The sequence below is a fragment of the Onychostoma macrolepis genome, chromosome 16, assembly GCF_012432095.1.
Source record: "Onychostoma macrolepis isolate SWU-2019 chromosome 16, ASM1243209v1, whole genome shotgun sequence".
NCBI lineage: Eukaryota > Metazoa > Chordata > Actinopteri > Cypriniformes > Cyprinidae > Onychostoma > Onychostoma macrolepis.
The window spans coordinates 7,671,187-7,698,534 of NC_081170.1; the positions used below are offsets into that span (position 1 = coordinate 7,671,187).

Sequence of the window (27,348 nt, forward strand, 5' to 3'; positions counted from 1 at the left end):
AGGTTTCTCTTCTTGCTGTTGGGGCCTTTCGGGAAAGGGGGCCAATACCATGAGATTGGCAGGTCGATAGCTACTTTAATGACAGATGAGGTGAGGCATCCACTTTGAATAAGGCTGTATTTACTAGTCTAGCGTGCCTATAACTCAAACAGTAGACCAAGTTCTTTTGTACTTTCATTAAAGAATCCTTAAAAATGATCAGTTTATACAAAGATAACAGTCAACATTTATAATAGTAAGAAATGTTTGTTGAGCACCAAACATTACTGAGAATTCAGCTTTGCATCAAAGGAATTAATTATTTCAAAACATATTACAACAGAAAACATCTATTTTCATTTGTAAAAAGTTTTCACAATATTACTGTTTTGACTATTTTTTTATATATAAATGCAGCATTGATGAGCAAAAGGGACTTCATAAACATTAAAAAATTTCACCAACCCCAAACTTTTGAATGGTATTGCAAAGATGACATTAAAGGAAGCTCAGCTTGTCTTTACTCATAATTCTAATTTTAAGATTGCAGCAGTTCCATTTGCATAACTGCATTTTCAGTTTCATGTCTTCTCTAACACCATGACAGATCTTTCATGATGTAGCATACAAAGCCAAAGACAGGATCGACCTTCTGTCTGGCATAGACGAGTTTTTGGACCAGGTGACAGTGCTGCCTCCAGGAGAATGGGACCCCACGATACGAATCGAGCCACCAAAAAGTGTCCCGTCTCAGGTAATCATCGCCTCAGAGAATGTGGTAGAGTAGTGGTAACCAGAAGTTTGTTGGTTCTGTCTCTGAAAGAAGCCAGCCATGAGCCACTGGGTTAACGGGGTTTTTGTTGCCGTTTTTATGTCCGCAGGAGAAGAGGAAGATGCCTTCCATGCCTAATGGCTCTGCTTCACTATCAGAGATTATCAAAGAAGAGGAACACCACACTGGACCTGAACTCCAGAGGACAGGACGGTCAGAGCTAGTCTAACCTCCACCATTTATATACTGCATACTTTTTTTTTTGCATACCTCAACCATATTATTGTTTAGTTGGTCTATAAAAGTAGGTACCGGTATGCAAAGCATATATTAAAACGGAGATTCTATTATACCATGCCCTAAATATGGCTTATGGGATTATATACATGATTATACACATACTTGGACATGTTGTGCTCTTGCATTAAGCCATTAAGTTGTCTGGACTTTAAGAACATGTATAAATGTGTGTCAAAGCTGAACCCTGCTGAACACAGTGTTAGTGAGAGAGAGAGAGAGAAGGGGGTGATGTCGGATTTACTTAAGTCTCTTTTGATGAAGGAGGACCTTATTAAACACGCATTAAATGGAGGGGGGTAAAAATGTTTTTATGGTGCAAATTTTGTGAGTCTTTCATGTTGGAGGTATGAATAAAGGCGGTATATTTAACAGTGGTTCCCATCCTTTGATGTGTAGCTTAAAATGGCCAGCTGGAGACAGTTGTGCAAGAGAGCTGTCCATTAAGACGTGTTTTAAGAGCCCCAGAGCGCTCTGAAAATACAGCACACCCTAAGCAGCCATTAGGACAAAATGAGAAGCCCTTATAATATCATTTCCAAATGCATTTACTAATTTTATCTCCAGGGACTTTACTTGGTTAACTTCACTGTTATACCCAACAGTCGTTCATAATTTATATTTTATAAGAAGTGGATGTTAATACAAAATATATAAAAACAATATGTATTATTATTATTAGTTTGTTAACCTCTGCAGATTATTTAACTCCAAATTTGATTGCTTTTGTATGTCCTGATAGGATTTATCCTTTTATTTTCTTCCTTCATCACAGGATATTTGGTGGACTGGTGCTAGACGTTAAGCGGAAAGCTCCGTTTTACTTGAGCGATGTGCGGGATGCTCTTAGCCTGCAGTGCTTGGCCTCCATCCTTTTCCTCTACTGTGCCTGCATGTCCCCCGTCATCACCTTCGGAGGCCTTCTGGGGGAAGCCACCAAAAACAACATAGTGAGTCAGACTTGTAGACTTGGCTCTGTCTGGAAAGAATAATGGAGGATTAAATCTCTGAGTGGAACAGACAGTCTGAATAAGATTCAGATTCACTGGAATCAAGAGTGTTTATTGAGCATAGTCCTTCCCTATGCCTTAAAAGATATAATTTCTGCTTCCACAGAATGTGTTTATTCTTTGTTTGAAACTCTCCCACATTGTTGATAACATCTCTTTTGTCTGTGTTTGTTTTAGAGTGCCATTGAGTCTCTGTTTGGAGCTTCGCTGACCGGTGTGGCCTTCTCTCTGTTTTCTGGTCAGCCTCTCACTATCCTGGGCAGCACTGGGCCAGTTCTAGTTTTTGAGAAGATTCTTTTCAAGTTCTGCAGGTGAGAGAGACTCACTTTCAATAGAGTGTCACAACATTGCTCATTCTGTCCCTCATGCATTTTACATTACATTACGTTATTCTCACATTTGAAAAAATTAGCTGAGAAAGTGGGAGAATTTGTTTTATGTAATTTTGTCTCTTTAAGCATTTTATAAAAAATATTTGTACTGCAGAATTACAGTCTATGAAATGATTTATTAAGATAAACAATTTGAACTGATTCACAGAACTATATCAAACTTATAATACAAACTTAATGGCCAAATAAGCCAATGAAAATCATTGGGATGAATTGGATCCTTTATTTTATTTTGCTTGCAAACTTATAAATGAATGAATATTCAGTACTTCACCCTGATATTTTATGAAATATCCGCACTCTTGTTATGCTGTTTGTCCAAATTATTTGCTTGTAACTAACTATTGTTTAAAAAAAGTTGAAGTATATACAATTAAAGTTTAACATGTCACATTCCAGGCAATGGTTGACATTTCATGTCAACTACAATTTAAAAAGTGAAATACAATTCTGATTGTTTCCTCTTATGAAAGGTTGATTTTTAAACTCTAAGTAGTACCATAGTGCCATCTGCTGGTGCTGGAAAACGTTGGTGTAGCACTCTGGACAATACAACACACATTTTCAGCCTCATTTTAATCCTTCTTTGTGCAGTTATCCAAAACCATTAGTGTCTATATGTTTTTGTGCAGCAATGCAAACTATAAAAATGCATAATTCCTTGGTTTCAAAAACACATTGCTGATTATATGAAACACAGAATGTTTATGATGCTTTGATTCAGATAGTGATGTATAATATGTCTGTCTCTCCTCAGTGACTACGGTCTGTCCTACCTCCCTCTGCGCACTAGCATTGGCCTGTGGACGGCCTTCTTGTGTATCGTGTTGGTTGCCACAGATGCCAGCTCTCTAGTGTGCTATATAACGAGATTCACAGAGGAAGCCTTCGCAGCTCTCATCTGCATCATTTTCATTTATGAGGCCTTGGAGAAACTCTTCCAGCTGGGGGAGATGTTCCCTTTCAACATGCACGACAATTTGGATAACCTCACAGTTTACACGTAAGGAAATATTCACCTTGTTGTTTATTGTTTTATGTTTCATGTTTATTACAAGTTTATTTATTTATCATTTTCTTAGATGTCAGTGTTCATCTCCATCTAATATCACAGAGAAGATGGTACAGGCATGGAATCAGTCAGGTTTTAATCCTGAGACCATAAATTGGAGTGACCTTGATGTGCCGGTAAGCATTTCTTTCTTCACACTACAGTTTAATTTTTTTTTAATAGTGCTGCCAAAGTTAACATTAATAGGAGAAACATGATTAACAGCATTGCACATTAACTTGACTTTTTAATTGTGTCATTTTTTTATGTCCAATAAAGACATCAGAATAAGGTGGATAGTCAGAAAAAGAGCAGCATCAAAGGTGTCCAGTTGCCAGACTATAGTTTATCAGTAAATGAAAAAGAAACTTCTTGTTATTTATTTCTAAATCAAATGCATATGAAACTTTTAATAAAAGCAAAAAAAATCTTGTTCTATTGATTTCTTTATCATCAAAGCTTTACATGTAAAATCTTTTATTTATATTTTTTAAATATTTTTTTTGTTGCACTTGTATCCATATCAAATAAATAAAATATCTTTAATTATTACTTGCTATTTTTTTCTCTCCTTTCAAAGAATTGCAAGAAACTCCATGGCGAGTTTGTGGGTCCTGCTTGTGGACATAATGGCCCGTACATCCCTGACGTATTGTTCTGGTCTGTCATTCTGTTCTTCACCACTTTCTTCCTGTCATCCTTCCTCAAGCAGTTCAAGACCAAGCGCTATTTCCCCACTAAGGTCCGTAGAGTCATGCGCTGATCATGTGCCGATAGTGTTATTTGCTCTAACATTTAGTTTCTGTCCTCCAGGTCCGCTCTTCAATCAGTGACTTTGCAGTTTTTCTAACCATTATGATTATGGTCTTGGTTGATTACTTGGTGGGCGTCCCCTCTCCTAAACTACACGTCCCAGATACCTTTGAGGTACTATAAATGTTGTTTTCTATTATTAATTTGTGTTTGTTCATCTTGTTAGTTCTTAAGCTGGATTCAACAGATCATGATTGGCTGGTTTTAGGGTTTCTGGACTTTTGAGCTTTGTTTCCACTCTTCTAAATTTGGCCAAAAGTTAATTTACAAAGAAAAATTTGGAATCAGTATTTCTCAGAACACTTACTTTCACAGCTTTATATCCTCCAAAACAGTTGAAATGAGTGTATCATCATGTGAATGGAGGCAAAACTTTGTAGTAAATAGTCCAAAATAAACAGAAAACACACTTAGCAGGGTTTAGTTGACTCTAAACCACTCCAGCTGTTTCTGTTTTCTGTTATCCTGCTGGGCTTTGGCTATTGATCTAACCCTCTCTTCTTTAACTGTTTTCCTATAAAGCCTAAGAAACAGGTGCTGCACTCTTATGCAAGTTTTGCCATTTATCAGTAATGCTCAAAAGTGTAATAATTTTCAAATGTTTGAAATGTGAGAAATTAGAACTTTTATTCAGTTAGGACACATTAAATTGATTAAAATTGAACTAGCTTTTGTAACTTATTTTTTTAAAGAAATGCTGTTCGTTTGAACTTTGTATTCATCAAAGAATCCTGAAAAAAATAAAAATAAAATGCATCATGGTTTCCACAAAAAGCAGCAGAATTGTTTTCAACATTGATTTTAATAAGAAATGTTTCTGGAGCAACAAATCAGTGAGACTGAATATTTCACACTAATTCTGTTTTTGTTCTATTTTTGATCAAATGATTGCAAAAATTCTGCTTTGGTGCCTTTGTAAGACTTTTAAAAAAACACTTAAAAAATCACACCAACCCTAAACGTTTTAACAGTATTGTACAGTATGTGCTTCTTGGATGCTGTTTATTTTGGATTTGGTGACTCTAAAGCATTTTTTTGTAAATTTGTATTGTAAAGGGATGCACCGATGACTGGTATTAAAATTCTATAATATTTTGTCTAAATAAGTTTAAATTAAAAACTTACAACTAACACCAGTCAAATGCTGCAAGTGAATTTAGGGCATCACAACATTATAATGTACAGTATGAAATATGAATATTAATTCTGAGATTGCAAAAGATTGTTTAAGTGTTACTAAATTATGTGTGTTTTTAAAAATTAGCTTTATTTGAGGTGATCTAAATGTAAAAATAGGAGAAATAAGAATGTACAATATCGACAATACAATACAGATACAAATAAATTAAGCACTCTAATACAGACTGATAAGTGATATGGCACAAAAATTGTTCATCCCCAATAAATCTAATTTTATGTTTATTATAATTTAAAGTGCTTTTCTTCTGTCCAATAGCCCACCTCTAAGAACCGTGGCTGGCTGATCTCACCTCTGGGTGATAACCCCACATGGACGTTGTTTGCAGCAGCCATCCCTGCCCTCCTGTGCACCATCCTCATCTTCATGGATCAGCAGATCACCGCTGTCATCATCAACCGTAAAGAACACAAGCTCAAGGTCAGTTCGTCACCTGATCCAGTCTGTCAGAGCACTGCAGCGGTCCTGTGGCTCATGATTCTGTTCTTCTGCAGAAAGGCTGCGGGTATCATCTTGACCTTCTGGTGGTGGCCGTGATGCTCGGCGTGTGTTCTGTGATGGGCTTGCCCTGGTTCGTCGCTGCCACCGTCCTCTCCATCTCTCACGTCAACAGTTTGAAGGTGGAGTCGGAGTGCTCAGCCCCAGGAGAGCAGCCCAAGTTTTTGGGCATTCGTGAGCAGAGGGTTACTGGGCTCATGATCTTTGTGCTTATGGGTCTGTCTGTCTTCATGACATCAATTCTAAAGGTATGGCTCAGTTTGCAGTGCAAAAAAAATAAAATAATAAAAATTATATATATATATATATATATATATATATATAATTATTAACCCTATAAACCTACTGTATCATTTGATATTCACATTTCTTAATTGTCTACATGATTGAAAATTGGTTGAAAAACCTGTTTTGCTACTACACAATTTTTGTCGTCTGATTGATAATTTATACTTATTAGCAAGTAAATGTTTTTTAGTATTCTAAAAACATCTATGTTCAGGTCGTGTTACATAGGTCTATTTGCTGTAATATCTTCATTGATTTTTATGAAGTAAACAAGAAGAATAAATTATATATTCTTATGCCAATATTTCAAGATGAACACTAATTGGACTGAAGCAACTTTGGTTTACTTAATTGTCCTTGCATCTTTTTTTCCCCCCTCAGAAAAATCATGTTAAAATGAATACAATTTTAAAGGGTTACTCCACCCCAAAATGAACATTTTGTCGTTAATCACTTTACCCCCATGTCGTTCCAAACCCGTAAAAGCTTTGTTCGTCTTTGGAACACAATTTAAGATATTTTGGATGAAAACCGGGAGGCTTGTGACTGTCCCATTGACTGCCGAACAATTTGCACTGTCAAGGCCCAGAAAAGTACGAAAGACATCGTCAGAATAGTCTATCTGCCATCAGTGGTTCAACCGTAACGTTATGAAGCGACGAGAATACTTTTTGTACACAAAAAAAAACCTGTTATGCAGTTGGACTGTGTTTTTAAGTGTAATTTCTCCTTTTATTTATTTTTTCATAATTTCTCTAGTTTATCCCAATGCCCGTATTGTATGGAGTGTTCCTCTACATGGGTGTCTCCTCCCTCAAAGGCATACAGGTTAGCATACTTTAATTTTCACAATACTTTATTTAATTTCAGGATTGATTCACAGGTGCTGGTCATATAATTAGAATATCATCAAAAAGTTGATTTATTTCACTAATTCCATTCAAAAAGTGAAACTTGTATATTATATTCATTCATTACACACAGACTGATATATTTCAAATGTTTATTTCTTTTAATTTTGATGATTAGAGCTTACAGCTCATGAAAGTCAAAAATCAGTATCTCAAAATATTAGAATATTTACATTTGAGTTTCAATTAATGACCATCCTACAGTATAAATTCTGGGTATCTCTTGTTCTTTGAAACCACAATAATGGGGAAGACTGCTGACTTGGCAGTGATCCAGAAGACGAACACTTACACCCTCCACAAAGAGGGTAAGTCACAGAAGGTCATTACTGAAAGGTGTGGCTGTTCACAGAGTGCTGTATCAAAGCATATTAAATGCAAAGTTGACTGGAAGGAAGAATTTGGGTAGGAAAAGGTGCAGAAGCAACAGGGATGACCGCAAGCTTGAGAATACAGTCAAGCAAAGCCGATTCAAACACTTGGGAGAGCTTCACAAGGAGAGAACTGAAGCTGGAGTCAGTGCATCAAGAGTCACCACGCTCAGACGTCTTCAGGAAAAGGGCTACCAAGCCACTTCTGAACCAGAGACAACGTCAGAAGCATCTTACCTGGGCTGTGGAGAAAAAGAACTGGACTGTTGCTCAGTGGTCCAAAGTCCTCTTTTCAGATGAAAGTAAATTTTACATTTCATTTGGAAATCAAGGTCCCAGAGTCTGAAGGAAGAGTGGAGAGGCACAGAATCCATGTTGTTTGAAGTCCAGTGTGAAGTTTCCACAGTCAGTGATGATTTGGGCTGCCATGTCATCTGCTGGTGTTGGTCCACTGTGTTTTCTGAAGTCCACAGTCAACGCAGCCATCTACCAGGAAATTTTAGAGCACTTCATGCTTCCTTCTGTTGACAAGCTTTATGGAGATGCTGATTTCATTTTCCAGCAGGACTTGGCACCTGCCCACACTGCCAAAGGTACCAAAAGCTGGTTCAATGACCATAGTGTTACTGTGCTTGATTGGCCAGCAAACTCGCCTGACCTGAACCCCATAGAGAATCTGTGGGGTATTGTCATGAGGAAGATGAGAGACACCAGACCCAACAATGCAGATGAGCTGAAGGCCACTATCAGAGCAACCTGGGCTCTCATAACACCTGAGCAGTGCCACAGACTGATCGACTCCATGCCACGCCGCATTGCTGCAGTAATTCAGCCAAAAGGAGCCCCAACTAAGTATTGAGTGCTGTACATGCTCATACTTTTCATTTTCATACTTTTCAGTTGGCCAAGATTTCTAAAAATCCTTTCTTTGTATTGGTCTTAAGTAATATTCTAATATTTTGAGATACTGATTTTTGACTTTCATGAGCTGTAAGCTCTAATCATCAAAATTAAAAGAAATAAACATTTGAAATATATTAGTCTGTGTGTAATGAATGAATATAATATACAAGTTTCACTTTTTGAATGGAATTAGTGAAATAAATCAACTTTTTGATGATATTCTAATTATATGACCAGCACCTGTATGTCTTATTTATACATGCAGGTCAAACTAAGGCTATGATGGATGTGTGGTCATGTTCTTTGTGTATTCATTGCACTGCAGTTCTTTGACCGTATTAAGCTGTTTGGGATGCCGGCAAAGCACCAGCCTGACCTGATCTACCTGAGATACGTGCCGCTGTGGAAGGTTCACATGTTCACAATAGTTCAGCTCACCTGCCTGGTGCTGCTGTGGGTCATCAAAGCGTCTGCTGCTGCGGTGGTCTTCCCTATGATGGTACGTTTAAAATCTCATAGGACCCATTTACACCTGGTATCAACGTGTGTTTTGTGTATTTGATATTTTTTAGCCGAAATGCATTTACACCTTTATTCTAATGTGCCTCCAGTGTGATTAGATCACGCTTACCTTCGCAAAATATCAATCTCCATTTCAGATGCTGCGTTAATTGAAACTTTAATGTTAATTGACCATTTTTGAATTTTAATTTCAGAATAATACTTTGTCAGTTCTTGCTTTTTTCTTTTTTCATTTATTTATTTATTTTTACAAATAATTTAACAAATGTTAATAGGGATTGGAAGTTGAAAAAAGGTTTTAAAGAGTTCTTTTTGGGTTGAAAAATTGGTTTTCATGTGTAATTCAGTAAAATCCTACAATATATAATGAAATATTGTTGATTAAATATCTATTTCACTTTGCAAGAAAAAATACCAATAATAGCTCCATTAAAGTGATGCACAGTATATGATTAAAAAAAATAATAATAAAATGTTGTACTTGGGTACATATAAGAGTGTGTTTATCTCTGTTTCACCATCTTTACTGCAAGTTTCCCCCAAAATTTAACACAGAAATTAAATTCTGTCTCTACATGCTCATAGATTTCATTTAGAAAAAAGATTTATTTTGTTAATCTTTATTCAGATTTTACTGCACATCATCCATTGTTGCATGGATTTTTACTCCGGTATTGTATTTACCTTCTGTAGGTTCTTGCTCTGGTATTTGTGAGGAAGCTTCTGGATTTCTGCTTCATGAAGAGGGAGCTTAGCTGGTTGGATGACCTAATGCCAGAAAGCAAGAAGAAAAAAGAAGACGACAAAAAGAAAAAGGCAAAAGAGGTACTTCTTCAAAATGCGAATTGAAATTTTAAAGATGGTTTAACATCAATATGATGGTTTGATGGTTATCTTCTCTTGATAATGTATAGACTTTGAATATTTCTATCAACACACATTCCTACTTTTATGTCACTATCTGTCTACCCAGGAAGCACAGCGCATAATGGAGGCTCAAGGAAGAATGGAGATCCCTTATGATAATGGGGACCACCTGGAAATCCCTGTGAAGACCACTAAAGTCAGGTTGGTAAAAGTTCACAGCTGCAGTATACAAGACATCCTGTGAAATCTATCCCTATATGATCTAAGGCATTTGTCCATGTGGGTTTCTCTTAAACACCCTGTGTTGGCCTCATTCAAGGGCTCATTCAGTACGTTTTGACCTGTTTCTTTTGAGACAGATCTGACAGCGTAGTCTCTGACACCTCATACGAGGAAGACACGAGCGGAGTGGTTGGTCTTTTATCTGCTCTCAGGCCTGCTTGAGTTCTGGTTACCGCATACTCCCTTTTTACAGATATTAATCCTCACTTACGTTTATTTAACGCAGAGTATTTTGCACATCACAATGTGAGTGCATGGTTACGAGTTGTAATCTTCCTCTGACGGTTCTGCATTGGTTGGTTGATGCACCTCATTCAACTCATCCTTTCACAATGCAGAACAGCTTGATGATGATCAGATGATGATTGTTGCTCATGATTTACCTTGTATGTCTGGTAATTGACAGTTCATGTGTAAACCAGAGCTCAGTCATATCTAAACATATTAACCAGGCCATCTCATTGACAGACAGCTGTTTCATTGACCTGTACACTTGTTAGGCTTCACTAACAGGTTACAAGAGCATTTTCGGAGTGCTAACTCTCATTACATTAACATTAGAGGCATTAATATTACAGCAGGGACTCGTTTAGCCTTTAAATGACAGCTGAAGACAATTTCTTTACATTTTCTTGCCTCAAGGCCAGTGTAATCCACATAATAAATGGCTCTCAGGAATTCTTGATTCTTATCTGTCAGTTGTGCAATTATGTGGTCAGATATTTTATATAATTACACAACAGGATTAATCATTATTAATTGTATCTATCTAAAAAATGTGCTCTATTCATTAAATAATCCTAAGAAAAGTCACAGTTTCCACAAAAAAATATTAAGCAGCATAGCTGTTTTAAATGTATTGTTCAGCATTGCCACCAGAGAGATAAATTATATTTTAAAATATACTAAACTGAAGATATTTTTTTAAAATTGTAATAATCTTTAACAATATTACTACTGTTTACTGTATTATTATTGTGTTTACATTATTACTGTATTTTGTTTAATCAATTAAATGCAGCCTTGATAAGACTTATTTCAAAAACGTAAAAAAAAAAAAATCTTACCGACTTCAAATTTTTAAATGGTTTGGTAATTTTTAACCACTTCTTTAGTTATAGGTTGACCTGTGAATGTGGATTTTGTTTTGAGAGTTCAAGGATTGATTTTGTTGTTGGTCCAGTTTGTCTCATATCTGCTTAGTGTCCATTTCATAGTTACTTTATCTTATCTAGAAGGGTCTTATAGAAGAAAAACAATTCCATAAGGTTGATGTTTATCTTTCAGCAAGGGAGCAAGTAAAACTTGTCTATCTGACTAAAGGTGCTTTGATTACTAACATGACATATTACTCATGAACAATGTCACAACAACATTAAATGCTCACCTCTGAAATAACACACAGGGTCTGCACTGGGAAGGGTAGTCTTTGGTTCATCTTATGTGATTTTCATGCTTTATTAATCAAATGGCCATCAAGCACTGTGCTGGTGAACAGGAAGAGAAATGAGTGTGTTAAAAGTGTGGGCAACCAGCTGTAAGTGCTCTGTGTCTTTTCTGCAGCACTGACCCCTCTGTGGTTAACATATCTGATGAGATGGCCAAAACTGCTGTGTGGAAAGCTGTTGCCATGAGCTCTGACAGTGCCAAAGTATTGAAACCTAGTGCCAGGTAGCCTTGTTCCTCTAACCTCATCCCTGTTTTTCATAGCACTCTGTTTCCTCTCACTGCTTCAACGCACAGCCTGTTTATTTTTTCCTGCATAGATATAAAGCCGTACAGAAGAACTGTATATTTTATCCAGTAAAGGCCTGTTTGTCCAGGTTTTCATTTTAATGTATATTGTTGATTCAGTGCAACTACTTATGTAATACTGTGTTTATGAATAATTTAAGTTAATTATTGCAAATGAGACCCAATGTGCTATTTTATTAATATATATGAATGAATGAATAAATATGAAAAATTAATTTTATTTTTAATATTTATAAAATTGAATTTAAATATACATATATAAAATTGATAATTTTTGTCACAATTATCTATCTATCTATCTATCTATCTATCTATCTATATCTATATATATATATATATATATATATATATATATATATATATATATATATATATATAAATATAAATACATTTATTTGTTTTATAAAAGTATATTTTTGTAAATTAATTATAATAAATATAGTTTTTTATATATAGCATAAAGGAAACACTAATATAAAAAATTATTGTTTATTTATTTTAGAAAAGTTTTTTATATATAATTTGGATTCTATAAAATTTTATAAAAGTCTAATAAGTTTGCTTTTTTTTCCATTTATCTTCATGTGACCAGGCCTTTATCCGTTGTTTAAAACCAATGCCTGTCAAAAGTGTGTGCGCTAGATTTGCTTTTGCATATGTCATGTTTGTGCTTCATTGAATCTGATACTGTGTGTTGCAAGTATGGCGATATTAACATTTAGAAAAATTTTGCTGGGCACCCGCTTTGAGTTAAATTTTTCCTTCAACTTTTCTTTGTTTTACAGTGAAGAGAAGACGGCTAGTATTAAGATCAATGTGGAGGATGAGCAGGGGGATAAATGTGTGGATACCGAGACGTCATTATGAGCAGATTTGAGAGCTCACTGTGAACACGTGCAGGGCCCTTCCCAGAGTCCTCTAGTCTGGAACGGTGTTGCTCTGTTTTGTGTGCCCTTCCAACCTGCCTAAGTCAAGCCAAAGGTAGAGACGCCCGATAGAGGGCTGAGAAATCACTTCCACGTATATTTATCTAAGTTTCTATTTTTAATCACACCAACAAACCCTTTTTTATTTTGTACAATTCGTTTTTAATATGAATAAAACACCATGATTTCAGACATATAGGGTATGTTATGAAGAACTCTTCAGACTCTTAGGTTTCATACATTTCTTTTATTTTCTTTATTTTATTTTTCTCAAGATAATGAAGACAAAGTCTTTTAGGATTAGTTTTACATGCTAAAATCCTGTTTCTCACGGTACCACAGTTTTCAGATCATCACCGAAGATGTTTTTCTTTCAGTACATTAAAATGCTGTTTGTTGCAGAGTGCTGCTTTTAAAAAATAAATAAATGCATATATGAGAAAATGTCTCATTGAGACCAAAGGTGGTGACATTAGGCTGCATGGCTGACCTTCCAAACTACTGGAAAAACAGCGTGCCAAGCGAACACTTCAAAATGTCACATGAAGGGCATATTAAACCTAAATACAAAGTTAATTATTATTATTGTACTTTAATTGTAAAAATGTCATACAAAATGATGGTCTGACAGATTACTTGATAATTTATGTACAAATACTATATTAAAACAAAACCGAAGGAGAACAAACAGATCAATTCTTGCAGTCACTCTGAAAATAAATATCAAGAAAAATTCAAACTTGAGTAATGTAAACTGCTCCAGATTGTGTTAAAGAGTTTCCCCCCACATTCATTCATGTGTTTACATTGTTTCTCTTTTTTAGTGTTATAGAATAGAATTTTGTATTGTTAGTAATATGATTTTTACAATGTGTTAATCAACTAATTTATTAACGGTCATTTAATGGTCAAGTAGGCGACGCAGAGGCATGATGGGGCAGAAGGACTGCTGCAGTGTTGTTGGCCTGTCATTTCTTTCCTCTTCTGTTACTGGTGTTAATGTGCACTTTAGGTAGGCTTGCCATCGTGGCTATAGGCCTAACAACAACTTATTTAATCTAGAGCAGTCTCAGGAAACTCCTTTTTTGCACTCTTTCTCCACACTACTTTTTATGTAAAGAAAATAAATAAAAAATAACGTCCTCCTTTTTGCTTTTCATTTTATGAAAAATGTCTTTTTAATTTTACACTGGACAAAAAAGTTGCCTTTTTATGCCATTTTGTTCATGCTGAAAACATTTTAACGTCTACAGATATTGACCTTTTTTTGCAGACTTTTTTGCCTGGTTTATACTGTTTGGAAGTTTATTTCCACCATGGGATAAAAAATAAAAAAGGTAATTGTGGCTTTTTATTTCACAAAAGTGAATTTATTTATTTTTTTCCCCTTGTGATTCTGAGGTGAAAAAAATCTGAATTGTGAGATGTAAACTCAGAATTACCTTATTTGTTTTTTTTTATTTTGTGGTGGAAACTTCTATAGCTTTAGGAGTTGCCAAATATAGTTCATTTGAATTGAGTAATTTATTTGCAGTAGTAAGCTAGCTTCTTGCCCACATGCTCACACAGCGCTTCATAGATCCCACAGTGACAGTGAAATACCTCTGACTACTATACCGTATGTGAAAGCACTCTTTGATTTATAAATCACTAGGTTCATTCTGTACACTTTCACTCTTGCAGCAAGTTGCTTGTTAAATGTGATCAATAAATGCTGGAGTCTGTGGGTGGGAATGAATTTGAATATTCGGAAGATGGTTTTTAGTCATATGCAGTTAGCATCTTCCTTTATTAGCCTCACAGTAAGACTCTGAACAAGTATTGCTGCCGTGGTGTTCTGAGCTTCTGTCTGCACAACGTACATGTATTTTTACAGAATTCTGCCCAGTTCAGACAGATGTTTCCCTTGTGAACTGGCCAAATCAGTTTTGAATTTGTACAATATGCGCACACAGGGGAGAGAGAGAGCTGTCTTTTGTAATATTGAAGTTGTTTATTAAAGGAAAAAAAAAAAAAATGTCTGATGTCTTTAATCTACCGTTTGTCTTGGTTTTTATTTTGTGGGATTTTTTTTCCCTGAATAATATTAATGCTACATACTCTGTCTCTCTCTATATAGCAGTCTTCCGTAGTTTTCCAAACTATGTCATTATTTTAGCCAAATACAAGTTCATTGGCTATAAATCATAATTATAGGTTTATTTTAGAGCTGTCGGGACGGATTTCGCGGGAAATTCCATGCATACGTCACGTCCGTACACAGAGAAACGTTCCACTGCGGGTAGCATAAATCTGAAAGTGTCACAACGAACGAGAAAAATTCACTATAGATAATTAAAAACGGTTAAATTCAAACCTGTTGTGATCAAATGAACCATATTCATACACGAAGAGCAAAAGCGCTAACATCTTCCGTATGACTCATGCAGTTTTATTTTCTAATCGCTAGAGGGCCAAATGTGGTTTCAAATCTTTTTTTTTTTTTTTTTTTTTAATAAACAAGGCACACTAACCAAATATCTTTTTTTTTGTGTGTGTGTGAGAATGGGGACGATTCAAAGAAAATTAAAGTTATGTATACTCTTATTAGCAATTTACAAACACAAGTAGACTTCTTCACCAGCTAAATAATCTGACCACATGGTCCAGTTCAGTTGATGAAAACAAACATTGTGCCTTAGAATTCACATCAACATTATACTTAAAAACAACAAAAAGATCCAATGATTGACTCAAATAACATTTATTTGGTAAAATAAAAAATGTTCAGTTCCTCACATTTGATAAAAGACAAAAAAAAAAAAAAAAACACTTGAACACTTCACATGCATGTCAGTTGAAATGTAAAGGACACTTCTGAATTACAATAGAACACATGCTACAAATTGATATCTTTAATAACACTACGGCAGTGATTACAGTCCTTAAGCTTGGTTTTTAAAGGACTATTATTATGACATGACATCAGGAAAGGAATTGGGACAAAAACTTGTCTGTTGCCATTTCCTTACTCTTGGGAAATGAGCACAACACTAGCACTGGTAAACTTCAGTACAGAAACCTATATGATCCAAATGAAAATACAGCTGAGCAAGACGATACATTTAAAACAAACAAACAAAAAACAAACAATACTGAAGATAGCTATTCTAATACATAACACTGATCGTGATTTCCACACACAAAAGAGTAACAAGCAGTTTATTTACAACCGTTGACTAATAAAATTGAGTTTGCAGATTTAAAAAAATAACACTATAGACTATCATAATCCTCCCTTAAACTATATAACTTTTTGTAGGTCACTTTGGTAAGAGCATCTGCCCAAAACAAATGTAAATTTTAAAACTATACACAAAAAGTGTTTTACAAAACATCACAGGTTGAAAATTCAAAAGAGATTGAATAAAATATTTTATGCACAAAAAGTGAAATGATTTAAGTAAACAATTGTCTGGACCATATGCAAACAGCAGCACCATCGATGGCAAAAATCACAGTCATCCTAATAAAAGACATTTTAACAAGCATGAGAACAGATGGTTAAAGGAATAGTTCATCAAAAAAAGTAAATATGCTTAAAATTGATTCACCCTCAAGCCATCCAAGGTGCAGATGAGTTTGTTTCTTCATCAGAACAGATTTGGAGAAATTAAGCATTACATCACTTGTTCACCAATGGATCCTCTGCAGTGAATGGGTGCCGCCAGAAATAATAAAAGTCTGTTTGGACAAATCTGTTCTGATGAAGAAACAAACTCATCTACAACTTAGAGTACATTTTCAGCAAAATTTCATTTTTGTGTGAACTATTCCTTTAAGTGAAAAGGAATTTTTTACAGCTCATCAAAACAAAACAGACACCAAAGTGCAGGGCTCAAGAAAAACACATCTGACCTTTACAAAAATAATCATTGCTGTGTACATACACACACATATATATCAAAGACAGGAAAACAGTAAGGTGAGGGAAAAAAAAAACTGCTGTTATCTCATATCTCCTACTGTTTTGGGAACACGAAGGACTTTGTAAATATTGTTATGAAAGACTGTGGAGAAGTGAGGACGAGAATCCTTCCACATAAGAGTGCAAAGTGGCACCTTTCCTGCATTTTGTGCATCCTCCACATCCCAGATCTCAGGCATGCTGCAACCGGGCCTGGAGATGAAGAAGAAACGCATGTGAGATAAAAGAACTGATCAAACAGCGGTGTTAATTCAAAGTATGCAGCATTTACTTGGAGCGTCTGGTGCACCACGAGTCCTCTAGGATGAAATGGTCCACCTGCAGCTTTATTAAGTTTCGCTTCACTACCTCAGCTGGCTTTCGGCTGTACATGGCATACACCATCTTTGTTCTTTCTCTGAATAAAGTCAAAATAAATCAAATGCTTTACATTGACAGAACAATATAAAAAATTAAATACTTGAATAAGTACTGTAATATAGAGACAAAATGTATGTGTACCTCAATCCAGCGTCTTCATAGTGCGGGTGATTCACTATAGCTCTTCCTGTGGACAATTTCACACTCGCCATGGTGGGCATTGCACCAGCAAACACAGCATCTACAGGAACATTGCATGGATGCAGGAGTCAGACACTGGGGTCACATGAAGTGAGACGTTTGATTTTGTGCAGTTGAACAGCAAAAGTTTCTCACTAGGGCTCGTGTTGTCTTTGATCCACTCAAGGAGCTCTTCTTGAGGGAAGTTACTGAATTCTCCTATGATGTCCCATTGACTCTGCAGGTTGGTGACTCCTTGGACTGCCATGATGGATAATATTCCCACGACTGTCAGCTGGAGTTTAAACTTCTCTCCTAACCAGCCAAACAGCTGCGGATGAAATCAAAACATTAGTCACACCACATTTTCATTTAAAAGCTTTTGCTCAAATCAGCTTCCTTGCATTATGGAAAATTTGGGGCGAGTTATAGAGAATGAATAGTCGGATTCACCTGTCTGGAGCAGATCAAACAGGACATGATGCACATGTGGGGAGTGAGGAAGAGCTTCAGTCTCATGATGAGCACAGCTAGCACTGCAAACGCCACCAGCTGCAGACTGTGATACACCAGCTAGACAAACATCACAAGATAAAAACAGCCTCTGGATATCAACTTGTACGCCATGGGTCACATATATTGCTTACATATCAACTAAAAGGGAAAAAAAGCTACACAAAACTATAGAATCTTACCACTCCCTTTGCCAACATCTGGCTCCTGAAAAATAGAAGAGGAAGGTTTAGGAGACACAGTAGTCATTATTATCCAAAGAAATGTAAATATAATACAAACCCGATTCCAAAAAAGTTGGGACACTGTACAAATTGTGAATAAGGAAGGAATGCAATAATTTACAAATCTCATAAACTTATATTTTATTCACAATAGAATATAGATAACATATCAAATGTTGAAAGTGAGACATTTTGAAATGTCATGCCAAATATTGGCTCATTTTGGATTTCATGAGAGCTACACAAGGCCGGAAAAGTTAAATGTACATATAAGGAACAGCTGGAGGACCAATTTGCAACTTATTAGGTCAATTGGCAACATGATTGGGTATAAAAAGAGCCTCTCAGAGTGGCAGTCTCTCTCAGAAGTCAAGATGGGAAGAGGATCACCAATTCCCCCAATGCTGCGGCGAAAAATAGTGGAGCAATATCAGAAAGGAGTTTCTCAGAGAAAAATTGCAAAGAGTTTGAAGTTATCATCATCTACAGTGCATAATATCATCCAAAGATTCAGAGAATCTGGAACAATCTCTGTGCGTACGGGTCAAGGCCGGAAAACCATACTGGATGCCGTGATCTTCGGGCCCTTAGACGGCACTGCATCACATACAGGAATGCTACTGTAATGGAAATAACAACATGGGCTCAGGAATACTTCCAGAAAACATTGTCGGTGAACAAAATCCACCGTGCCATTCGCCGTTACCGGCTAAAAGTCTATAGGTCAAAAAAGAAGCCATATCTAAACATGATCCAGAAGCGCAGGCATTTTCTCTGGGCCAAGGCTTATTTAAAATGGACTGTGGCAAAGTGGAAAACTGTTCTATGGTCAGACGAATCAAAATTTGAAGTTCTTTTTGGAAAACTGGGACGCCATGTCATCCGGACTAAAGAGGACAAGGACAACCCAAGTTGTTATCAGCGCTCAGTTCAGAAGCCTGCATCTCTGATGGTATGGGGTTGCATGAGTGCGTGTGGCATGGGCAGCTTACACATCTGGAAAGGCACCATCAATGCTGAAAGGTATATCCAAGTTCTAGAACAACATATGCTCCCATCCAGACGTCGTCTCTTTCAGGGAAGACCTTGCATTTTCCAACATGACAATGCCAGACCACATACTGCATCAATTACAACATCATGGCTGCGTAGAAGAAGGATCCGGGTACTGAAACGGCCAGCCTGCAGTCCAGATCTTTCACCCATAGAAAACATTTGGCGCATCATAAAGAGGAAGATGCGACAAAGAAGACCTAAGACAGTTGAGCAACTAGAAGCCTGTATTAGACAAGAATGGGACAACATTCCTATTCCTAAACTTGAGCAACTTGTCTCCTCAGTCCCCAGACGTTTGCAGACTGTTATAAAAAGAAGAGGGGATGCCACACAGTGGTAAACATGGCCTTGTCCCAACTTTTTTGAGATGTGTTGATGCCATGAAATTTAAAATCAACTTATTTTTCCCTTAAAATGATAAATTTTCTCAGTTTAAACATTTGATATGTCATCTGTTGTATTCTGAATAAAATATTGAAATTTGAAACTTCCACATCATTGCATTCTGTTTTTATTCACAATTTGTACAGTGTCCCAACTTTTTTGGAATCGGGTTTGTATATATGTTTAAAACAATAAGATTTATTTTTTTAAAGAAGAAAAAGAAAATAAATAACACAATGTTACAAAAAGAGTCTATTTTAAATAAATGCTGTTCTTTCAAACTTTCTATTCAAAAGAACCCTGAATTTTTTTTTTGTGAATCAAGGTTTCAAAAAAATATTAAGCAGTATATAACTGCTTTCAACACTGATAATAAGAAATGTTACTTGAACAGCAAAACAGCGTAAAATAATTTCTGAAGGATCATGAGACACTGAAGACTGTGGCTGATGAAAATTCAGCTTTATCACGGCAATAAATTGCATTTTAAAATATATATATTTTATATATATTAATGTAAACTGTAATAATATTTCACAATATTACCGTATTTTTGATCAAATTCAGCCTTGGTGAGCAAAAGAGACTTCTTTTAAAAAAAAAAAAAAAAATCAAAAGTACAAACTTTTGAATGGTCCGGTATCTTTAAAAACATTTTTCAATACAGATTTATTTAAACTAAAATGTAATACACAAATAGACAGATTAAAAAATCCTTTTATGTGATTTTTTTCACATTTTCTCTGTTCACTGTTCAAAACAAACATGCCAGTAAAGTTCTGAAGATACTTACTGCTCCATTTCATCATCTTCTGACTTTTCTGTCTTCTCATTTCTGAGAAACACAGTAATGTCCTGTATAGTCTGTACTCAGGAAGTAAAAGGAGGAAGCATATGAAGGAAACTTTAGTATGTAGATTACATGGTTTCCTTTCTATAAAAATTTGAAAAAGCTACACTCTGAACCAACTAATAAACACCAAACTGACAGAAAGCTGTAAACCTAGAATATTGGTGCAAACAGATAAAAGCAGGCCACACATACCAAAACGTAAGAGGGGTAAATCATCCATTATCTAAGTGAAAACAACTCACCCTTCCAGCAATAAAACCCACAATCAGCATGTTAATTGGAAGCAGCATGGTTTTGATGTACCGGATGAGAGTCTGCAAACAAATTAAGTCCAATAAAAAAAGAGCTTTAAGGGGAAACTGATGACTGACTGCAAGGAAATAGATCACATTACCCACCTCTGTTTCGATGAAGTCAAACTCAGCAGCACACGTGTACATCATTGTGTCAAAGTCTTTGTAGCTTGTGAACTTGGATTTGATCAGACTGCTGATGTGGGCCTATAATTCAAAACAAAAGTAAAATTTCAAAAGCTCTGCAAAGTGTTCAACGGACCCCTAAAGCTAAATGATGTTCATAGCACTGCTCTCGTTTTACTCACATCATCTGATGCCCCAAAGATCACTGAGAGCATGAACTTCAGAATGACAGTGGAGACCACCCATGCAAGGCACTGCATGACCTAACAAAAACACAACTGTCAATTCAGGCACATTTCACTGCTGCATCAGTAAGCACTGCTTGTGCTCTTACCCATGTGAAGAGTCCAGGTTTGAATATACCGGCCAAACGATCCCTGAGTGCAATTACCCCCTGAAATGAAAGCAGACCGACCAATAAAGCTGACATGTTTCTTCACAGTATGTTTGCGTTTGAGTTTGAGGTCATCTATTTGCATGTACTTTGTACTTAGTCACGGATACTTATTTGGTCAGACTATGACACCATTTAGCCAGCATTTTAAACACATCAGCTTCTGGTGTCCTAGGAACCGATTATACCACACTGTGTGCTTTCCTGAGCAAGTAGCTAATGAGTGCAGCAATGAGCCTTCACACTGTCCAGCTCACCCAGATGGAGACCAGTGAAGAGGCGTAAAAGGATGTCAGCAGCATCGAGTTCCCAAACATTAGAAGAAAACAGACGGCCAAGGAGATCTGTGAGGAGCAGTCAGTTCATCAGTGACTCAGAAAGACAACATGAGCAATATTGTGGCTCTATTAATAAAGTCTTTACATTACCATGTGAGTTACTAAGACAGACTGCATTTTTGCCGGACTCAGATATCCCAGGATATATGAAGCAAAAAGGGATGCCACCTGTAAAACACACAAACATTCCTGTCATAGCATCCTTTGCTATCTTGCTGCAAAACTATTTTCTCATAACAGCTAAAACTGAAAACTGGATTGCACAATATTCCTGAGGCATGCAATCATGTTCAGCTTATCTAGGTCTTCTTCAGGCAAAATATCATTACAAATGCCTCTGACTCTGGAGGTGAACTGCATTACGTTTCTATTAGGAAACTGTCAACATCGTTCAAAAGTTTGAGGTCAGTCATTTTTTTGTGTTTTGAAATACTTTCATTCAGCAAGAATGCATTATTACATTGATCAAAAGTAACAGTGAAAACATGGAACAAAGATTTCTATTCCAAAAAAAAAAAAAAATGTATTACAGTTTCCACAGAAATATTAAGCAGCACAACTGTTTTCAACACTGAGAATACTTTCTTTCAACACTGATCATATTTTGTAAGGACTAATTCAGCATATTAGAATGATCTGTAATTTCTGTTGAAAATCTGAAAATCAATTTTGCTATTGGAGGAATAAATTACATTTTAAATTGTAAAAATATTTCATGCTGGTAATGTCGATGTTACATTTAGCTGCTTTCTCTACTTTCTTCAAATATCAGCATTAAACAAGTGTTTGGGTCAGCATGTTTATGATCTTCTTGTCTCTTCCATCACTCACCTGGGTAAGTAAGACAAACTGAGCAAACTGCCATGGTAGCATGAAGAAAATATTGGAGATCCCCAGAGCCATCATGGTATTCTTGCTTGGGTTCCTTGTCCTTACAAAATCAAAAATATCCAACAAAATACATTTTAATTGCACAGAATAACCCAACTTTGTGTGTACAATCATAAATAATGCACATGTAAGCAGCCTAAATACACTAAACATTGCTTAAATGTGTCCGGTGACCATATAATACTTAAAAGATCTTAAGTCATCTCAAAGTATGAACAAAAAGAGTGAACACGAGAATGAAAGGTCGAATATAAACATTAAATTGCTATGATCTGGGTTGCAAACTTAGGGAAGAAAACAAGTTACCGGAGGATGTAAGTGAGCAGAAGCATCTGCAGAACCAGGAAGGGGTAGGAGAAGCTCTCTCTCAGAGGTGGTGTCCACATGACCCGAGTACTCTGGGATTCAAGGGTTCAAAAGAGAGACAAAGTCTCTAAGTACTAGATGACTGTAGTGAGAAGGGGAAAGAAAATTCTCCAAGATGCTTAAGAAAACAATCTGCTTTACCTCTCCATGATTAAAGAAGAAACACAGAACTGTAACAGTGCCACCCAGTCGACTGCCACTATAAGAACAGCCAAAAAATAAAGTGCATGTTATGATCTAACTTTTGAAACGATGCTTTTAGGATCAACCCATTTGCAATCAAAGTATAAACTCAAAGTTGCACATTCTTTGGTATCGATTAAAGGACTCTTCCTCTTCCTCATGTTTATTCTAGGCTGGATTACCTCAGATATGTTCCATAAATGAAGAAGAGGCTCATCATTGCCCCATTTAACAGGAACACAAATGTGACATAAAAGTAAGCAGGATCCCCCAGACCTGTGGAAAAGCCACTCAAGTAAGTAAAATATCTGTGAAATTAAGAACACGTGGCTGTCAGTCACACAGTGAATGAAACAGCATTTTTTTTTCACCACCTCAATAACACTTCACAAAAATAAATCTTCCCTCATAATGAGTGTGTTAGCAGAAGTGAAAATTGCAAAAAAGTCAGCGAGTACAAAAAAAGAGCTTCAAGAGCTATTTCTAAAGCATGCATTTTTGATTACAACTACAATGTAGAAAACTTTTCTAAAACAGCAAGACAAATTAAAGGTCACTGTTACATAGAAAAAAAAAGGGAATGAATTAACAAGGTATGAATACTTAATTAGTGGGCCACAATTTAACTAAAACAAGCTGTTTGAATGTCATGTGTGGGGCTCTACAATTATTTACAATGCACTGTACCGCAAATGCCCTAAAATTAAACAACAAATAGATGTGTGGGCCAAACAATGATGTTTGGCTTCTCCAATACCTTCACAACTCTCCACTGGATCTAGACCCTCCCCTCTGTTGATGGTCCAACACATCTTGGTAGGAATACCAAAGAAATCCATTGTGCTGGTGTACGCTCTGTACCAGCTGGCCAAGAACACCTGCAGTATAAGAGAGCAAAAAAGATGGTTAACTTCAGAGCTCAAGCAAATACTGTGGAATAGAGAGATTTCACTGATATTCAGAAGACGCTATCTCACCTCAGGGTACAAGTTAAACCTCTTTAGAGTGTTTATCACTAGAGGGTATTCAGTGAGACGGTCGTTCATGATCATATAAAGACCGTCCATGAAAGAAGGAGCCTCAATGATGGTCTTGAAATATGAGTAATACAGTCCCTAAAAAGACAAAATAGCATATGCCACTGTGAGACAATTATCTAAACCAGCAAGAGGTCAATTAAAGTTCAAGCTTAGTATTTAACAAATTGAGTTGCAAGGTGAGCTATATATAGAGTTAACTCAGGATAATAGCAAAAAGTGTCCCAATTTACCCTATCTGGACAGACACAGTAAATTACAGTAAATTATGTAGCAATCATGTCAGGGGGGAAAAAGCAATAATAACCATCTCTGTTCGAAAGGCCATCTCCTTTTCCAAAGACGACATGTGGGAAAAATGTCTGTCATTTTCAAATAGATGTGAGAGATGATACCTGAGAAGCACAGGACAGCTTATTTATTTTGTCACAAGAGGAACAATATGTTAAAATTGTAAAGATCTAAAACTACTTACCAGTGTAAAAATCCCACAATAAGAGCTGTGGAAATAAACACATCAGGTTAGGTGACTTTGTCCAGAGACAGATCGCTACGTGGCCACTCTGAAGGACTCTTATCTGACCTTACAGAACGAGTTGCCTGCTTTAAAACAGATCAATAATTCTGACAAATTATTTTAATCAATTAACGTCCGTGGGTAGTTTACATGTACAGACAAACCATAAAATGTGTTAATGTATGGTCATCATTGGCTAATAACTGAAGTGAAATGAATGAAATTCGATTGGGTGCTAACGTAACTAGATTTAACATGCGAGCATTCACCAATATCCTAAAGATTAAACTGATAATTTGGAGTTGTTCAGGAATAAAATCGCTAAAGGAAATATGAGCTCTACACAACTTTGTTGTTTACAAGCGAGTTTCTATAATACCACAACATGCTAGATGCTAATCATGTGAATAACCGTTAGCTACCTAGCGGCTAAGAAACAAAGCCTTACCGAGAACCAACACTGATATTCCTCTTGCAAAAGCGGACGGGCTCAAACCTAATTTGCTTCTAATGAACCCTGCAAAAACTCCGTTTTTACTCTGGGAAGCCGAGCCCTTCCCATCTTTGGCACGCTTGCTTTTCCCCGACACGGACTGACTCCTGTCCTTCTCGCTGCTCTGGTCCTTGGCATTTGATTTTCTGGTTTTAACTACCATGTTTTCATATTTCTGGCTGTAACAGGGGAGCGACAGGAGCGTAGATACGCGATAAAACCAGCTGTTTGACTCTTGCGAGCGCCTCACATCTGTGGTCCTGCACAGTTTGAGTGCTGTGGGACTTCACTGATCTGTTGAATGAAGCGGCCAGCGGCCAGCGGCCATCGCCCCCGTCTGGACACTGCGCTCAACTGTCAGTTTGACGAGTAACCATGACAACCTGTTTAAATAGCCCGTTACCATGGTAAAGAACTTCCGTAATCCGAGAAAAGGAATACTTGTCGATAACCATGATGACGCTTTAAATAATTTGCACATACATAAACCTGGTATATTATATATGGGCAATCGTAAGGAATTGAATGATTCATTACGGTTCTTTTACGCTTCTATTCGCGAATCTTTTAGCCTTTTTGAGAACTATATAAACAAATGAAATTACTATTGCATTTAATACGTTCATCAGTCTTTTGCCAAATAATAATATCGTTCGCCAAAAGTAAGTTTACATAGCCGTTTAAAGAGATTTTAAAAACTTTTTATAAGATGCATAAAAGTAATCCAATAATTTACATTCAGTCGTTTAGCAGACGCTTTTATCCAAAGTGACTTACAAATGAGGACAATGGAAGCAATCAAAATCAACAAAAGAGCAATAAGTGCTATGACAAGTCTCAGTTAGCCTAACACAGTAGACGTAGCAAGTTTACGTATATATATATATATATATATATATATATATATATATATATATATTATAATATCATATTAGGCCTATATTATATTAAAATTAAAAAGTAAATAAGAATAGAGCAAGCTAGTTTCACAGGCCTTTTTTTTTTTTTTTTTTTTTTGCTTTTTGTTAATTGTAATAAATAAAAGAAAACAAATAGATAGAATACAAAAATAATAGAGAAGCTAGTTTTTTTTTAGTAAAAGGGGCAAGTTTTTTTTTTTTTTTAAAGAATAGAATTAGAATAGAGAGTGCTAGAGTTAGAGGGTTAAATAAAGATGGAATAAATAATTGGCCCTAACTATATATCAAATAAATACTAAACAAACAATAAATGGCTGAATTCAGAATAGCATTCTATTTTACTAATCTGACTATTTTTTCCACATAAAAATATGATATGACAATCTTACACAAGTCTGCTTTACTCTAAATCACATTCATGCCAGAGATCTTTTATTTACTCTTCGGCTGACCAAAACCCACCCAGATCTCAGCCGAATATTTTCTTTTATCTGGCGGACCAAAATCCAGCCACGGCTCAGCCAAATAGATGCAATTTGCTTTTAGTTCTTTTGGTTAGCCAGACTCCAGCCAGAGCTCAGCCAAATGCTGTTTCACACCAGGCTGTGAAAAAAACAGCCAGAATTAATAAGTGCCTAATGTAAGCCAGACTTGGCCCACACTCTGTTGCTATCTGGGTAATTCATTAACTCATTCATTAATTAAAGAACTGGATCAAAAGAGTCATCCGTTCGAACACTATAGTGTTCGCGTTGCATGTTTCGAATCACTAAAAAGATCCACTTAAGAGTCATTTGTTCACTGCCTGTACTACGAAGCCATGTGTTAAGAGAACAACCGCATGATGTCGCTGTAATACAGCAAATTCAGCTGTGAGCCTGACGACGGTAACACACCTTTGAAAGTAGGCTATAGGTAATTTACATAATAGCCATTTATAGTTAACTTGTAAAATGAATAATACATAAAAGAGGAATAATACAAAATAATTGTAATTTTACTTTAGAACACACAAGATTTTTTTTTAATACAGTTGCACAAAAAAGTATTGAGACAATTATAAGTTGCACACTTAAAATGCATTAATGTTGTTGCATTAAAAATAATAATAATAATAAAATAAAATAGCAAGTTATTTCACATAAGAAATCTGTTGGTTTTTAAATGACCAATAAAAAAATAGATTTAGAGTCTACAGCCATTTAAATTATTTTGGGTCCCTTTTTGTAATTGTAAAATGGCTTACAAAAGTACATTTAGCTCTGAGAAAATATCTAGAATCATCTGTTTACAGGTGCCATTTGGTTTCATTTGGCCATTTATTTTTAATGCATTAAAATACACACATTTTAAGTGTGGCTGAAGTGTCCAAATACTTTGTATGAAAAGTGTATGCTCCCATAATAAGTGGTGGGTTT

General features: G+C 36.0%; 2 protein-coding genes across 11 annotated transcripts in view; one reads left to right on the plus strand and one right to left on the minus strand.

Moving 5' to 3' along the window:
- slc4a7 (solute carrier family 4 member 7) overlaps positions 1–13,579 on the plus strand; it is a 51,035-nt gene extending 37,456 nt beyond the window's left edge. For 8 of the 9 annotated variants that reach the window (XM_058747763.1, XM_058747762.1, XM_058747764.1 and 5 more), the window contains 17 exons: positions 3–90; positions 587–733; positions 861–964; positions 1,824–1,998; positions 2,236–2,369; positions 3,208–3,453; positions 3,533–3,638; positions 4,082–4,243; positions 4,315–4,428; positions 5,771–5,932; positions 6,007–6,258; positions 7,058–7,126; positions 8,809–8,982; positions 9,699–9,830; positions 9,979–10,073; positions 11,718–11,825; positions 12,695–13,579. In XM_058747763.1, the coding sequence (XP_058603746.1) occupies positions 3–90; positions 587–733; positions 861–964; positions 1,824–1,998; positions 2,236–2,369; positions 3,208–3,453; positions 3,533–3,638; positions 4,082–4,243; positions 4,315–4,428; positions 5,771–5,932; positions 6,007–6,258; positions 7,058–7,126; positions 8,809–8,982; positions 9,699–9,830; positions 9,979–10,073; positions 11,718–11,825; positions 12,695–12,776 (2,350 nt within the window). In that variant the 3' untranslated portion in view covers positions 12,777–13,579. The remainder of the gene's footprint in view (positions 1–2; positions 91–586; positions 734–860; positions 965–1,823; positions 1,999–2,235; positions 2,370–3,207; positions 3,454–3,532; positions 3,639–4,081; positions 4,244–4,314; positions 4,429–5,770; positions 5,933–6,006; positions 6,259–7,057; positions 7,127–8,808; positions 8,983–9,698; positions 9,831–9,978; positions 10,074–11,717; positions 11,826–12,694) is intronic. The other variant, XM_058747766.1, reaches the window with a different exon arrangement.
- Positions 13,580–13,730: 151 nt separating this feature from the next.
- dpy19l1l (dpy-19-like 1, like (H. sapiens)) lies at positions 13,731–25,357 on the minus strand. 2 transcript variants are annotated; one of them, XM_058747772.1, is made up of 22 exons: positions 24,966–25,357; positions 24,476–24,500; positions 24,308–24,395; positions 23,941–24,078; positions 23,721–23,841; positions 23,146–23,239; positions 22,922–22,979; positions 22,721–22,812; positions 22,355–22,454; positions 21,614–21,691; positions 21,443–21,529; positions 21,126–21,185; positions 20,974–21,054; positions 20,771–20,872; positions 20,615–20,686; positions 20,313–20,383; positions 18,038–18,062; positions 17,796–17,915; positions 17,499–17,673; positions 17,304–17,403; positions 17,074–17,199; positions 13,731–16,994 (listed from the first exon to the last, which is right to left on the minus strand). In XM_058747772.1, the coding sequence occupies exons 1-22, from the start codon at positions 25,171–25,173 to the stop codon at positions 16,823–16,825; spliced, it is 2,193 nt and encodes a 730-aa protein (XP_058603755.1). In that variant the 5' UTR covers positions 25,174–25,357; the 3' UTR covers positions 13,731–16,822. The 2 variants fall into 2 exon arrangements, with proteins under 2 accessions (XP_058603755.1, XP_058603756.1); XM_058747773.1 differs by having other exon boundaries at positions 24,476–24,603; positions 24,966–25,080.
- Between the last annotated feature and the right edge of the window lie 1,991 nt (positions 25,358–27,348).